This window comes from Apium graveolens, chromosome 9 (assembly GCF_009905375.1).
Source record: "Apium graveolens cultivar Ventura chromosome 9, ASM990537v1, whole genome shotgun sequence".
Lineage (NCBI taxonomy): Eukaryota > Viridiplantae > Streptophyta > Magnoliopsida > Apiales > Apiaceae > Apium > Apium graveolens.
In genome coordinates, this window is record NC_133655.1 from 266,178,712 (window position 1) to 266,194,185 (window position 15,474).

General features: G+C 33.7%; 1 protein-coding gene and 1 long non-coding RNA gene across 2 annotated transcripts; both read left to right on the forward strand.

Moving 5' to 3' along the window:
• The first annotated feature begins 2,265 nt into the window (after positions 1 to 2,265).
• Positions 2,266 to 9,203, forward strand: LOC141686280 (ARM REPEAT PROTEIN INTERACTING WITH ABF2-like). Its single transcript, XM_074491324.1, has 19 exons — positions 2,266 to 2,491; positions 2,619 to 2,767; positions 3,911 to 4,083; positions 4,157 to 4,277; positions 4,363 to 4,437; positions 4,555 to 4,649; positions 5,443 to 5,518; positions 5,640 to 5,747; positions 6,035 to 6,163; positions 6,250 to 6,318; positions 6,421 to 6,480; positions 6,727 to 6,850; positions 6,934 to 7,052; positions 7,414 to 7,477; positions 7,594 to 7,676; positions 8,109 to 8,173; positions 8,273 to 8,390; positions 8,470 to 8,597; positions 8,862 to 9,203. Exons 1-19 carry the CDS (start codon positions 2,266 to 2,268, stop codon positions 8,941 to 8,943), a joined length of 2,064 nt encoding a protein of 687 aa, XP_074347425.1. The 3' UTR covers positions 8,944 to 9,203.
• Positions 9,204 to 12,474: 3,271 nt separating this feature from the next.
• Positions 12,475 to 14,638, forward strand: LOC141682517 (uncharacterized). The gene is made up of 2 exons (XR_012559808.1): positions 12,475 to 14,097; positions 14,223 to 14,638. It is a non-coding gene; the product is annotated as an uncharacterized LOC141682517 (long non-coding RNA).
• The last annotated feature ends 836 nt before the right edge of the window (positions 14,639 to 15,474 follow it).

Below are 15,474 nucleotides of genomic sequence, written 5' to 3' on the forward strand. Positions count from 1 at the left end.
CAGAGGAGAGGCCAGACGGGCTCACCTCTCCTCTTTCTAATTGATTCTTGTTGATGCGATCCGAGCTGACCAGGTTAGGGCTAAGCAAAATCGAACCAAAATCGAAAAACTGAACCGTAAAATTTTGGTTCGACTTGGTTTGAGTTTTTTAAAATTTTTCGATCATTTAAGTTTTTCGGTTTAAACTGAAATAAAATCGGTTCGGTTTCTCAAATTATTGGTTCGGTTTAACGGAATTAACCGAATTATACATATATATTTTTTGGATTATATTTTATATATAATATAAATTTAGTGTTGCAATTATTATTGCTAAACAAAAGACTAGTCGACCAGAAGACAAATTCTAAATCTGGACTAAAACTACTAAAAAATACACACAAACCCAGAAGGTCAGACTAGTCACCGCCCTCACCCCCCGCTGATTCAATTTCAACACGAGGCTACTTAATATTTTAAAATTTCAGGTTGCAGATTTAATTAGAATAGACACATAGACTATGGAAGGATATTTTCTATGAAAAGTTGTCAAAATGTTCATTTTGAACATGTATGCACTTTATTTTTATCTTTTGTAATCCACTTTTGCAAATGGATTTCTTGCTGGTGTAACGAGCGACTTCATTTATAGTGGTAGAATCAGGTTTTTAAAAATTTCAGTTTTAGCAACCAAACCGAATAAAACAAACAAATTCGGTCGGTTTTTTATTCGGTTTCGAAAAAAATAGAACTTCGGTTATCGGTTAATTCGGTTCAAACAGAACCGACCGAATTTTCAACCATATACCAGGCAGCTCGCATCATGTGAATTCTAATTGCAATATGGATAATGAGTCATAGACGGCGGATTATTCATAAATTTCGGGTGCGACACGGAACATTCCTAAGGTCATGGGAAGAAATGCGAAAATATCGCGAGATTGTAGGTGCCGTGTGGGGTCTGTCGGAATAGGCTGAAGACCCGATTCAGAGATGGGCTTGGGCTGCATGAGTCAAAAAACCCTAATTATAGTCATGTAACTTGTTCCACAAGAATCTCGATCCCTATAAAAAGGATACGTAGACAGTTGTATGAGATATGAGCCGACACTTGAATATAAAGAAAACCTTATTCTTTCTTAATGAGTCATCTTATATTACAAGCCCATGCACCACCAATCCCCCATACACAACCTTGTTCCACCCTATAGTACCACTCTTGATTTTTATTTCGGCCACTAACCTCCAAAACACTTTTTTAATGTTTTAATAATTCATTTTTTTATGGTTTTGAAATTAAACATGAAAATTAGATAAATGAGCGTGACTGGAATTCATTTCCAATAACTGTGAATGTAACTAGCCCAGGATTTTAATTCTAACTTTTGAATTTGTATAACATTAACGAGTATCAAAATACAAAATTTTACAACCAAATATTTGATATGGGCCATGTTGGATTGGACCTAAAACAACGAACAGAACAACCTGAATTCTTTCGAAGATTACCCTAAAAATATGTCTTACCTAAGGCTCATAACTTTGCAATCTAATGTTTAACAAGATGGAGGCCCAAAAATATATTTGAGCAATGTTTTATTTGGACTAAGGCCCATAAATTGATTACCTAAGTCTTATATCTTTGTAATGTTTTAACTGGATACAGGCCCAAACATGTAGACAATCTGTCAGCAGAGCATCTAATAATAGATTGCAATTGTCTACAAAAATTCACCTTCCTTGTACAACAATTCAAAGAATTTTTTCTTCATATATATGTAATAATAATGTATTCTCTTTGTATAATGGATTAGGAAAAAGTAAATTGGCAACGATTTTATCTTTAGAATACAATATTCCTTTTCTAAAATAATTCTGGAAAAAAATTTCCGCTAAGCAAAATACCATCCAATTTTGATATTGATATATTTACTGAATAATTTATATAATATATATTAATGAAATCCTATCAAATCAAATATCTATATATGTAAATAAAATTGAATATTATCAAAAAAAAAATATATTAATAAAATCTCGTAAAATCTACTCAGGAAAAAATCATAAAAAATTCTGATGCATGTGGCGTGTAGCAGCATCTACATTCATAAATTGAATCAGGGCGGGAGCATCATTTTAATTTTAATTTTATATAAAGAATACAATATACCAGGCGTTAAGTTTCAAAGTAGCTTAATATATATACAGGTGCATAAATCTCAATATACTAGCTCATTTCTTGACCATTCTACTCTTTACCATCACCTTTTCTCTTGTATTTTCACCATGGATGCAACCCCTGTCGAGAAAAGCTGGCTTAAGAGAACGCTCGAACAAAACCCAGTAAATGATCCCGGCTATGAACATTATTTAGAACTGTTGCAGTCACCTGATGAGGAAGTGTTAGCCTGTATCCAAGAAGAAGTAGAATTTCTACGTGATAATTTTTCTTCGTCTGAGGTTGATCAAGTTTCAGAATCGGTTGCAATAATTCTCGGATGCACGAGAGTTGGTAATTTTTGTTTTTCTTTTGTTTTGTGTGTGTTTTAATATTCTAAATTTGATTGATTTGATAGTAAAAAGTCTATATATATTGAATTTAGATGTTTGTTTGTTGTTTTTGCATGTTTGTGTTGCAGATGAGTATGTGCACCTTGCTGTTCTAGCCGGAGCTGTTCCAGTTTTGGTTCGGCTTCTTTCTAGAGTGGCACAAATAAATGAACCACAATTGTACGAGCATGAAATTGCGAGAGATTGTGCACTTGCTCTTGCCCTTATAGCAACGAAAGTAAGTTCCTCTGTCAAATGTTTTAGGGCTGGATATTAAAAACATGAGGTTGCTTCTCTAAAGAGCATGTTGGTCTTATTTATTTACATTTTGAGGGAACTTGGTCCAGTCCACCAATTTTTTAATCATTTGCCCCCTTTTACCATATTTTTAATTTGGATATAATATGTGTAAGACCTTTTACCTCCTAAAACTGCTGATTACTTGTATTTTTTCCGATGATGGATTAATTATTCAAACTGGTGCATATGATTGTTGCTTTGTTCTTTGCTGCACTAGAGAGGGTTTTAAATCTTATATATTCTTTCATAACATAATTTGATTCTGAGGAGAAAGCAGCTATTAGTTCTTTCGTGAGTCGCAACCGTTTTAAGCAGCTATTAGTCATTTGATTGTTGACATAAATGTTTATTGTTTCCACAAAAGAAATGAATTTGATTTACATTTTTTGATGTTATCATAATAATTTTTAAAACTTCTGAGAATCTTAAGTTTACTCTTCAAGCTCCAAGTTCCATCCATTAAGGTTTTCAGAGAAACCCCATGTTTATATATGATCATCACCACCCTTGAAAGAATGCACTTGAGAAAGAGAATGTTGGAAATTTTAAAGTTTGGTGTCATTTGGTCGTGTTGTCCTTAAATTTCGGATGAATATAGTATTCCCTGCTCAGACTTCCATGTAAGATGTTTAACATTCTTTAGATTCAAGGTAGAGTTTCCTGTTTTGTTTTTCAATTTTCAGAGTATTATGATATGATCAAGATGCAATTAACTATATTTATGTAGAAAAAAACCAAGTTCTAGAACTTAGTGAACTGAGCAAAAATAAAAATTAGCAGAGATAGAGAGAACGAGGATACAAATTTATTATAACACCCTTTACATATAAGGTAGGATGAGAATACAACAATATGTGGAAAGCGCTATCTGCTATGAATTCTCAACTATCTGATAGCTTACTAAGTTATTAAATTGCCGATTTGAGATAATTTTTGTATTTAAGAAAGTAGTCTAGAACTTCAAGCATAATTCTTCACACGAAATTGTATAGTAGCCATCATTATAGTGTAATTACTTTATATTCGTACTGCAGTTTGTTACTATATTGATTTTCTTATCTGCCACTTCAATTTTTGGCAGGCAGAGTATCACGATCTCATTGTTGGTGTTGGAGCACTTCCATCTCTGATAAATGTTATCCGAAGAAATAAAAGTGGTCAGATTCCACAAGCACGCGTTCAGGCTATGACAAGAGCTGCCAATGCAATAATGAATCTTGCTGAAAATAATAGCAGGATTCAGTCATGTGTCAGGTTTGTCTATTTTTCCTAGGAGGAGATGTAACTGAGAGTACTGTGTAATTTTGACATTTTGCTTTGGTACCAGGAGTGAACACGGTATCCCTCTTCTTGTTGAATTGCTCGAGTTTCCTGATTCAAAGGTGCAGAGAGCAGCTACTGGGGCCTTGGGAAATCTTTCTTATGACGATGATGAAAATCAAAATCAGGTTCGCAAATTCCTGCTTAAGTACTATATAACCCAAATATCAAATTAAACCTATAAATGACTTGAATTCTCCTCTTCATTTTCAGATTGTCGAATGCAATGCTTTACCTGCCCTTGTTTTGTTGCTTTATTGTGAGGATGTTTCCATACATTATGAAGCGGTTAGTTGGAGCGTGAATTTTTTAGTGCCTGAAATTTTGTGATTTATGTATTTGGCTCTACTGATCTTAGTTCACATTCAGCTTAGAACTTGAATCAAATGTTGTTGGTTTTGATAGGTTCGTGTGATTGTGAATCTAGCCTACTCATCCCTGGAAAATAAAAAAAAGGCTCTCGAGGCTGGAGCTTTGCAACCTCTCATAAGATTATTAAGGTACAACAACTACTACTTTTGTTTTACGAACTTGCACTACAACATTATGTTAATTGCAAAGCAAGAATCTGCGCAAACATATTCATTTTATGCGATATTTTGTATTTAGGTCGAATCTTAGCAATTTGTATCTGTTTAAAATATCTAACATAGCAAATTGGAACTGAGGCTCAAATCAGAGAAAATAACCTATATACAGCATTAGCAATATCAATTTTTCAAATTACCTTTTTCGCTAAGATTGTCCTATTTATACATTCCCCTCCATAACTTATAATGTGTATGCATACACCACCAAATGAATATAAGTTTCCAAGAAGACTTACTCATACAGATCAACACCAAAAGTGTCTGGCTCCTTTAAGAGATGCCATATGGATCAGCACCAAAATGTATGGCTCCTTTTAGAGATGCTCTCTCGTAATTGTAAAAGTGAGCTTACTCATTGTGATTTCTTGACAACATGATTGCTCTTCCGGTGTACATATTTTTGTCATACCAATACATTTAGAATGATAACTTGATGGACACCGGTCATAACCTGTTTAAATGGCTATTTTATCACCGAACTGATGCCCAACTTGCAAGTGTGCCATTAACCTATTTCATTAGTGTAAATTGGCACTAATGTGCTCATGTAACTATTTCTTTTTTTTTTTATTGTTTCTTCCACAACAAGTAATATATTTATGCTTTTTAAGTAAATTTTGATTTGGAAATATATAGTAGTAGTTCCTCTGCCCCGCCTTTATCTATTTGTATTAATACTATTAATTATATACTGTGACTACAGTTCCCGCTGTTTACATAGTCAAAAAGAGGCTGCTATTATTCTCGGGCAATTTGCTCTCACTGAAGCTGAATGCAAGGTACCGAAATGTTTCTTGTCACAATTCTGCTATGTGATAGCCAAGTAGAAACGACATAAGCTTTCCTCCAACAATACTGCTTATGTAAATGTCACAGGTATTCACAAGCTATATTTTGCAGGTACACATGGTTCAACGAGGTGCTATTGACCCATTGATTAAGTTGGTTAAATCGCAAGATGTTGAACTACAAGAATTTTCAGCTTTTGCACTAGGACTGTTGGCACAGGTAATTTCTCCTAATCATTTATTTTTTTGGGTGCGCCTCTTGTCTTGTAGTATTTATTATTTGGGAGAGGAACAACGCCTCATTACTTCTTTGTTGTCTCTAATGTTGGCCTGCCTCCGACTTCTTGGCTTAAAGAATCAGAATGCATCAATTGTAAATTTCTGGGCACATGTTATGTAGCACTTCTATGAAAGTGTTCTTATTTTCTCGTTTGAACCCTTCAATATTTTGTCTACTTGACTACTTATATGCTTTTCTCTGGTTGCTGTAATAATGTAAATATTTAGGATACACACAGCCGAGCTGGTATTGCCCAAAGCGGTGGTGTAGTGCCATTGTTGAATCTTCTTGATTCAAATATTGAACAAGTGCAACAAAATGCAGCATATGCTCTTAGTGAGCTCGCAAAAGATGAGGTAATATAATGCTTGTTCATTGCTATAAAGAATTTACCTTTCGTCTCAGTTTCAGTGTTCTCACTGCCATTTGTACTACTTCATAGGATAATGTTGTGGATATTATCGTGGCTGGAGGAGTTCAAAAACTTAAAGACGGAGAATACCTTGTCGAAGTATTTTTCTCTTTACTTTACCGGAAATTTCTCTATAAAACTCATTCTAGTCTAGCACAATTTATTTATATTGTTTGGTTGTTTATATTTGATTTCCTGCAGGAAACAAGGAATTATGTTTCAGATACACTAGATACCTTAGAGGAAAAGATGAATGAACAAGTGAGTTTCTACCAAGAATTATTAACTCTCTCTCTCTCTCTCTCATTCTTTTAAGGCGTTTAGAGGACGACCTCATGAATTGGATCATATATTATTTTGTGTTTTAGATAATTTGGCTACTTGAGAACTTTGACCTTTGTATGTAAACATCACATATCTTCTCATTTTAGCTAAATTAGACTCGGTAAATCTTAGTTGTGTAATCTCACATAAATCTGCTTATCTAGTAGTAATTTTTGTTCTCAGGTGCTGAGACATTTGTTGTACCTGATGCGGATCGCTGATAGATCTATTCAGGAAAGAATTGGCCTGACTCTTTCTCATCTATGTTTACCAGATGATCAAAAGTCAATATTTGCTAATAACAATGGTAAATTCATTGAATCATTGCTCGTTTTACGATTTTCTCACTTAATTAATATACTTATTCCATGTGCACCCTTAATGTTACAGGACTAGATATTCTACTAGACCTTTTAGCATCGACGGATTTAAAACTCCAACGACTTGCATCAGAGGCTTTATACGTCTTTTGCCCGATGGACACAGGTCCGACATCCCCAATCTCACAGGTAAGTCAGTTGCCTACTAAATGCCTTATTGTAGTATTTGACTAGTTGCTCTTTTTGTTCATTGTAATGAGGTAGTAACTTGTGTGTTTTCACTAAAGTAGTTTTTTCAACCACAAAATTGCTTATGCTGTACTAATCTAATTGTTGTTTACTCAGAATTGTTTTTTAATAATCCTTAGGTAGCATACTTATATGCCTCAATATATTTGGAAATCACATAGTTTTAAGTAAACTTCATGCTAGTAGTCTTGCCAACAAAATCAGGCCAAGTGACATAGTTATTTCCTTTTACTTTAGTGTTAAGGACAATGATCATTGTATTGGTAAAATTGTTTATAGTGAATACTTATTTCTTGTGCAGTTCGGCTTGGGTGAGGAGCATTTTAACAATCCAAGAGGTTCAGACGTTACTTTCCTAGTTGAAGGTAAACTGTAAACACGTTATTGTTAGTACCATTGTATGAATGGATAGAATTCAAGCTGATTGAAGCAGACAGTTGTTCATGTGTACTGAGTATTATTGCTCTTTTCCCATTATCAGGTAAGCGGTTTTACGCTCACAGGACAAGGCTTCTTGCTGCTTCTGATGCATTTCGAGCAATTTTTGGTGGTGGTGGTTACAGGGTATCTGTTTCTTCAACCCTTCAATATTTTCTTGACTTACTTGAAAATTCAATTAGATTAAATAATGGGGTCGTATATACATTTTTTTTAAATTTTTGCAAACCTAGACCAAAAATTTGTTTGATATGTTTTTGTCCAAGTAAATGTATTTTCATAGGAAATATTTTTACTTTATAGTGAGTTTTGACCTAAACTTCAATCACAAGCAAAGAAATTGCAAAATTTGGTTGTGGAAAAGTACAAGGATGCGCGAGCTATATCGTTATATAAGATTCTAAAAAATATTTTTTTCACTAATGTCTACGTGTGCTTCACTGCTATATATGGAATAAGCACCTGAAGTTAGATGCAAAATGATCACTGAAATTTGTATCAACTTTATGAATTATTGTGCTTACTGTTGTTATGAAATTTGGAATGGGAACATTGTAGGAAAGGGAGGCCAAAGATATTGAGATTTCAGATATTAAGTGGGAAGTATTTGAGCTAATGATAAGGTGCAGTTGTCTTTCTCCAAATTAAACTGAGATTCTGGGAGGAAATATAAAAGATGAGTCGTGCAGTGTAGCCCTGATGCCTATGTCTCTTTCTTACAGATATATATATGTGGGATCAGTTCACGTGACTTTAAATGTGGCGTATGATCTACTTGAAGCTGTAGATAAATATCATTTGGATGGGTTAAAGCATCAGTGTGAGCATTTCATTGCACAAGTGAGTGGAATAGCTATTTTAATCTATACTCTTGTATGTGATTTAATGCTGACCATGAAAATTTATTCTCTTTCAAAAGGATCTCTCACTGGAAAATGTCTCCCGTACGTATGACTTATCAGTGGCCTTGAGTGCTTCGTCGTTGAGGGATGCATGCTTTGTTTTTGTGTTGGAGAACTTTAACGACTTGACTGCCTACCTGCCTGGGTACCATAACTATTTATTGTTTGTTGTTTTGTAATTCTGTCCATCTTTCTTTCCTCCAACCGTAAAAAGAAATCTCTACGGGAAATTTGAAAAATTGCCATGAGTTTACTGTGATATGTTGCTTCATTTAGTTGAGTTGTCACGCTTCATCTTCAACCTACTTGTTAGACCATTGCGCTGAGCGTTATTACTTTTTGCTTTACATAATTATATCAGTTGCTTATTGGCATTCTATTGATGACTACTTCGTGTTTCCACTACCAGGTATCATAATCTGATAAGCAGAATGTTACCCGAGATGCGCACTTACTTTGTAAGGGCAGTTTCTTGGCATTCCCAAACTTAATGAGCAGGGTAAAAGTTCTTGGTTTCCTGAGTGCCACTGTATTGCAGGGTTGATTTTGACCAGAAAGAAGAAATGTACATAAAAATTTCACTTGTTTCATTCTAACCCCTTAAGAAAGGGAAGGACCAAACTTGGTTGATAGTTTTTTTTTCAGTTTCAGATCGAGGCATTGCAGTGTTTTTAGTCCGGGATAGTTTTTGCATTAAGCACACAAAGGGTCTTTTTTCAATAATATATATGCATGTTTAAAACTAGAGTGATTACGGTGAAACAGCATTGTAATTTAATGGAATTTGAAGAGATCAAAATTACAATCTATGTAGAAATCAGCCGATTTTAAAAAATATGTGACGTTTTTAAGTGATACCGAATGTATGGCTTATTTTAACTCCAATAACTTACTTATAATGGATCCTCAGCTAAAATTTTAAGGATTGAATTAAAATTTGCACTCATGGCAGTATCCTAGTAATTACATAAAAATTTAAGATCCACTTGTGTTTTTTTAAAGATAAGGAATGGATACCCGTTCCTTATCTTATTTTCATTAATTACATATTCATTTCCCTCATTTTCACCCTTCTTTTATCATATCTTTTTCTCTCTCTTCTTTAAAAAAATTGAACATGATTTAAATTCATTAGTAAGGAACCAAAATAGGATTTGTTGTTGGAGTGTCCTACCCTAAAATGTTTTAAATAATAACTCGGCCATCCTTCGTTTGCTCTTACATGGCCGTTGAGAAAGGATCCTATTTTTTTATTATTTTCAAGAAAAACATAAGGATTCTGTTGGAGTTGTTCATGCTCCCTCCTAATTGTAAAACTGATCATAATGATTGTAAGTCCTTGACAACATAATTTCCCGTACACGTTTTTCTCATACCAATACATATAGAATGGTAAGCTGCGTTCACAACCTGCTTAAATGCCTATTTATCACTGAACTAATACCCAACTTGCAAGTGTGCCATTAACCTATTTCATTACTGTAAGTTAGCACTAATGTGTTCATGTAACTATTTCTTTTTTATTGTTTCTACCCCAACAAGTAATATATATATGCATTTTAAGTATATATCAATTTGGAAATATATGGTAGTTTCTCATCCCCGCCTTTAACTATTTTTATTATTCTACATTTACCTAGTCAAAAAAAGGCTGCTATTATTCTTGGGAAATTTGCTCTCACTGAAGCTGAAATTAATGCAAAGTAGGCTTAATGTTTCTTGTCACATTTCTGCTATGTGATAGCCAAGTAAAAACGATATAATCTTTCCTCGAACAATACTAGTTATATAAATGTCACATATATTCACAAGCTATATTTTGTAGGTACACATGGTTCAAGTAGGTGTTATTAACCAAATAATGAAGTTGGTTCAGTCGCAAGATGTTGAACTACAAGAATTTTCACCTTTTGCACTAGGTCTGTTGGCACAGGTAATTAATCGTAATCATTTATTTTCTTCTGTTGCGCCTCTTGTCTTGTAGTATTTAATATTTTGGGAGAGGATCACAACTTCATACTTCTTTGTTCTCTCTAAGACCCTCTCCAACGCAAGTCCAAGTTCTGTGTTGGAGGACGTGAAAAGGATGCAACTAATTTTTTTAGCATTGAAGCAGATGGAGGAGTTGGCCAGAGCCTAGCTTCCCGGGCCAAGCCCAATTCTGCACATTGTGTCCTACATACAATATTTTAAGTTTATGAGTTATATTTGACTGAGTTCATTTGTTAAAGTAACATTTTATAATAAAAAAAATAGGGTCAGTTGGTTATTTATGTAAACTATGCGTCGGAGAAAACAAGTCGGTTATACTATAAACTCAGTTCTTGCCTACTTGTCATGCTAATGGGGCCCGATAAATAGAGAAAGAGACTCTCTCCATTGTAGATGGTCTAATGTTGGCCTACCTCTGACTCCTTGGCTTAAAGAATGAGAATGCATCAATTGTAAATTTCTGGGCCCATGTTTGAGATACATACATAGGATAACTTAGAGGAAAAGATCAATGAACAAGTGAGTTTCTACCAAAAATTATTAAATATCTCTCTCTCTCCCTCCTCCCTCTCTCATTCTTTCAATTTATTTATTAACTAGGTGAATAAAATTTGGAACATGATTGACATAGTATAAGCAGAATACTTTACAAAAAATGACGGTTCAAAATAATTACTAAAACCTTAATGTCTTTCTATAGATGGATGTTGTTGCTTTGTATATTCTCCATTAAAAATAGAGATATTAATATTTTGTTTAAACTTGGAAATATTCACTTTATATGGCTAGAAACAATTTCATAAAACTATGCTTCAAAAATCCCGCCAAATTGATAATCATCCCATTACACGTAAAATATAATGTTAAATATATGATCCTTCCTCTAACACCTTAAGTTTTTAGATGAGCTGGTTACTCAACATGGTATCAGAGTTTAGGCTGGCGGGAGGACTAATGTTTGATTCCCAGCCACCCCCAATATTCTCACAATTTAATGTGGACACTAAAGGCAATTAATGCCCCAAAGATGGGCGCCGATGTTCCACTCTTCGACCCATAAATGGAGTGAGGGGAGTGTTAAATATATGATCCTATTGGGGCCTTTCTCTAACACCTTAAGGTTTTAGATGAGCTGGTTACTCAACATGGTATCAGAGCTTAGGCTGGCGGGAGGACTAAGGTTCGATTCCCAGCCACCCCCAACATTCTCTCAATTTATTGTGGACACTAAAGGCAATTAATGCCCCAAAGATGGGTGCCGGTGTTCCACTCTTCGACCCATAAATGGGCTTTCGAGTGAGGGGGAGTGTTAAATATATGCTTCTATCGGGGCCTGCATCTAACACCTTAAAAATGATAAATCCATTATGTTGAGGTGCCTCTCGAGAACACAGTAACCAAACTTTAAATATCAGATTACTTGTCAATCTCGTACTCACCAGAAAACAATTACTTTCATTGGAGTCAAGAATAAAACGATAAAGAGATTGGGGTTGTCAATGGTGTTGCCTTTTAAAGTAGTACCAGTAACTAAACCTCAATGAAAATGGGGTGGTTGATGGAGAATAATGAGAGTGAGCCCGTTACACCTAGATACATACTCTATTATGCAATTATCTAAAATCTACATGGCTAGTAATGATTAAAAGCTGGTTACTAATGATTAAAAGCACTACGTCATAGACGTGCTACTGTGTTACAAGTAGCGTTAATGTTGCACAACATGTTGCACAACATGTAACACAAGCAACTGGTGTTACATTAGATACTTTTTTTAATTGTTAAAAATACTAAAGTGAAATTATATACATAAATTATTATTAAATTTATATTTTGGTTAATTAATGAATGAAGAATGTAATATAAAATATTATATGAAATACAAAATATATTTTATATAAAAATACAAAAGATCTTTTTTTTCAGTTATTTATTTAATAAATATTTTTTTAATTAAAAATGAAAAAGTTAAACTAGAAAAATAAAATAAAAAGTCATACATGTTTTAGTATGTGAAATGTTGGGCGGCATTTTTCCGGCTGCAAAATTTTTACACCAATATTTTCCCCCTTTTCTCAAGTCTCTCTCTTCCTTACCATCTTCTCTCTCACTAACCCTTATCTTCTCTCCTCCTCATCCTCTCTCTCTTGACTTTCTAATTTTTAATTTTTGGTTTGATTTTGCAGATAATATTTAGGGTTGTGAACTTCTTAGCATCTCCCCTCCCATCAAGTTTCGATTAGTAATTATTTTTTATTTGACTTAAAATTAAAATTGAAGTGACAGGGGCTGTTAAATTGAGGCTATGGCTTGCTACTGCTGAGGCTATTGTTGCTGCCACTGCTGTTACCAGGATCGATGAAAATAATGTTCACACTGATGTCATGCTTTTCAATCGTTGGTCTTACGATGATGTTTCAATACTTTTTTTCCTATTTAGCCCCCCTTATTTGTTATTGTTTTATTAGTTGCATGACATTGTGTTGTAGTTATTTGTTAATAGAGCTCTGTTTGTGATTTGTGTGATTGGATTTGCGTGTTAGTTTGTTGCGTATGTTTTTGTGTTTTTCATTTATTTTGTTGTAATTCCGATTGAGTTAGTTAGTGTGCATTTTATTTTTTATTGTTTCGTGGATCGGAATAGTTTTTATGTTTGGGTTGCGGGCTAATGTGTTGAGTTTTCGGATATGTATTGTAAGGGAATTAGGATATTGTATTTATTCGTGTTGGAAAAATGTTTAGATTTGCGTTAATAATATCCTTCCCTGTGCAATTGCTTAATAATGCTATTTTGATGGAAGAAGCTTCTAAAATTTTCTTATATATTTCCCTTAAAGACCTTAATGATTTTTCACCGATTATCCAAGATTTTTGGTACATTTAATGACTGCAGTCCTTAGTGACTTCATATATTTTATTTTGTTAGCCTTACTGAAAACAACAAGTTTGCAGCCTACATTTGCTAAACAAGAACTGATTATCTGATTGTAAAGGCATGTCCATTAATTTCAGGTTTTTAGGAGTATCAACTAAAGTTGATATAGAAGAAATCAAATCCGCATAGAGGAGACTATCAAAAGAGTATCATACTGACACAACTTCACTCCCCCTTAAAGCGGCATCAGAGAAGTTTATGAAACTAAGAGATATTTAAAATACTTTATGTTTAATTAGCGAAACAGGCATTTAATCAAATGGTGGGCAGTATATTCAGGACCATAGAAATGAAAATTTGAATACTCTAAATGCTCCTATTATTTTGTTTGAAATGTGCAAGTATCATACTATTGCCTAGTCTGGGTATGATAATACGTATCATTATACATCTACTTTATGTAGTTAACTAATTAAGTATGTAATTAACTAATACGTATCACAAGAGTTAGGAGGTATTGTTGCTTAACTGTCTTAGCTTTTGTGACACGAAGCTTTTTTGCTGCTTTTATCTTGCTTGCAATTGATTGTTTTGCTTCTATTTCTGTAACAGTAAATTATCAGATCTACTAACACATGCAAGCACAACCATAAAGACTTGTCTTTATACTAATCATTCAAGTTATTATAGGATCTAAAAGAAAGGTTGAAGGCCGTATAGTTTCACGGAGTGCAGATAATTTTGATGATGATACAGAAATTAAAAGTGATGATGAAAGGTCAGTCACCAGCAATCCTTTTGTAGTTATTTTGTTAGCTGAAACTTGTTCATATACTATAGTCATTTTAATGAAATGATTGCCTGGTATATAGTTTTCTCCTGACAATAGTTATATCTTATCAGGTTCTTTCCGGTGACTTGACGGACTTAATTTTTGACTATTGATTTATCGACATTTCCTAAGACGTCAAACATTAAGTATTAGTAATTTTGGCAGAAGGGTTTTTCTGTCTCCTTCTCATCTTTTGACTGTTGAGTTCTGGTCCCTGGGAACCTTTGTAGCCTTCCAAGCCATTTTTACATAAAGATGCGAGCTTATGAATTTTAAGTAAAATGAACTTCAAAAGTAGAAAGTAAAACTATTCATAAAATGTACATAGTTCCTAAGGTTAAAATTTAATGACCAGAGGATTGAATTGTAATAATTTAGAGATGAAAAATGTAAGAAGGTCTTCAACATAATCCTGAACTTGGTTACTACACCAACAACAACACCAAGGTATTTGAAATGTAGAATTTAAGAAATGACATTACAGTCAGCAGCCAATAGAAAGATAATCTTTGCAATGGTTTCCTCCACTGGAAATAATAACGACGGTGTATCAATTATTTTCTCACGACCTTTGTAATAAAAATAATAAATTATTGAGTAATTGGCTTATACGACAATTTTCCAAGCATTTTTGAAATAAGAAATTATAGTATAAGTAAATATACATGTGAACAAACATAATTTTGCATAGGATTAAGTCAATATAAGTACATCCTTCAATATATAACAGCAGGTTCCTTAGTCATAATAAAATGACAGACGTATAGTGTAAAACCACAGTATAACCTTACTCTCTGAAATAACTTAACTAATCTTTCTTTTTTGTAGCCCAAAAGCTGCAACATTTACAACATGTAATAGCTGCTACTTCGCAATCCATCTCTACGAATATCAATATCATGTTGTGAATATTGCAATTTTAGAGTTCCAAGAAATGTGCAGGATAACAAGCCTCCCTTTTAAGTTGATAATGTGAGTTAAACAAAGACCATGGGGAAAAAAATAAATTTAAAACTAAAGAAATATAGAGTTCCAGTTATGGATCAATTTTAACATTGCAGTTTTTGAGTCGTAGGCACAACCGGCGAGACTATAGCCGTAATGTATAAATATTTTAGTCCAATCAAGGCTGCTTACATAAAAAAACTAACTTGTGCAACGTTAAATTTGAACTGAAAAAAGTACGATAATATAAATATGCGGATACATTTTTTTAGCACACAAATTAGAAGGGTATGGTGTCATTACCACTTTCACACGTGGATACCTGAATATTTCTAGAGACATCTTTGTATAAAATATTTTTTGTAAGAGAGTGGTCCT

Bases quoted from the DNA above. Each gene is read 5' to 3' on its own strand.
- LOC141686280 (XM_074491324.1), top strand. From the start codon at position 2,266: ATGGATGCAACCCCTGTCGAGAAAAGCTGGCTTAAGAGAACGCTCGAA. The intron at 4,084-4,156 runs GTTTGTCTATTT...CTTTGGTACCAG, and splicing joins AGGATTCAGTCATGTGTCAG to GAGTGAACACGGTATCCCTC. The intron at 8,598-8,861 runs GTACCATAACTA...TTCCACTACCAG, and splicing joins TTGACTGCCTACCTGCCTGG to GTATCATAATCTGATAAGCA.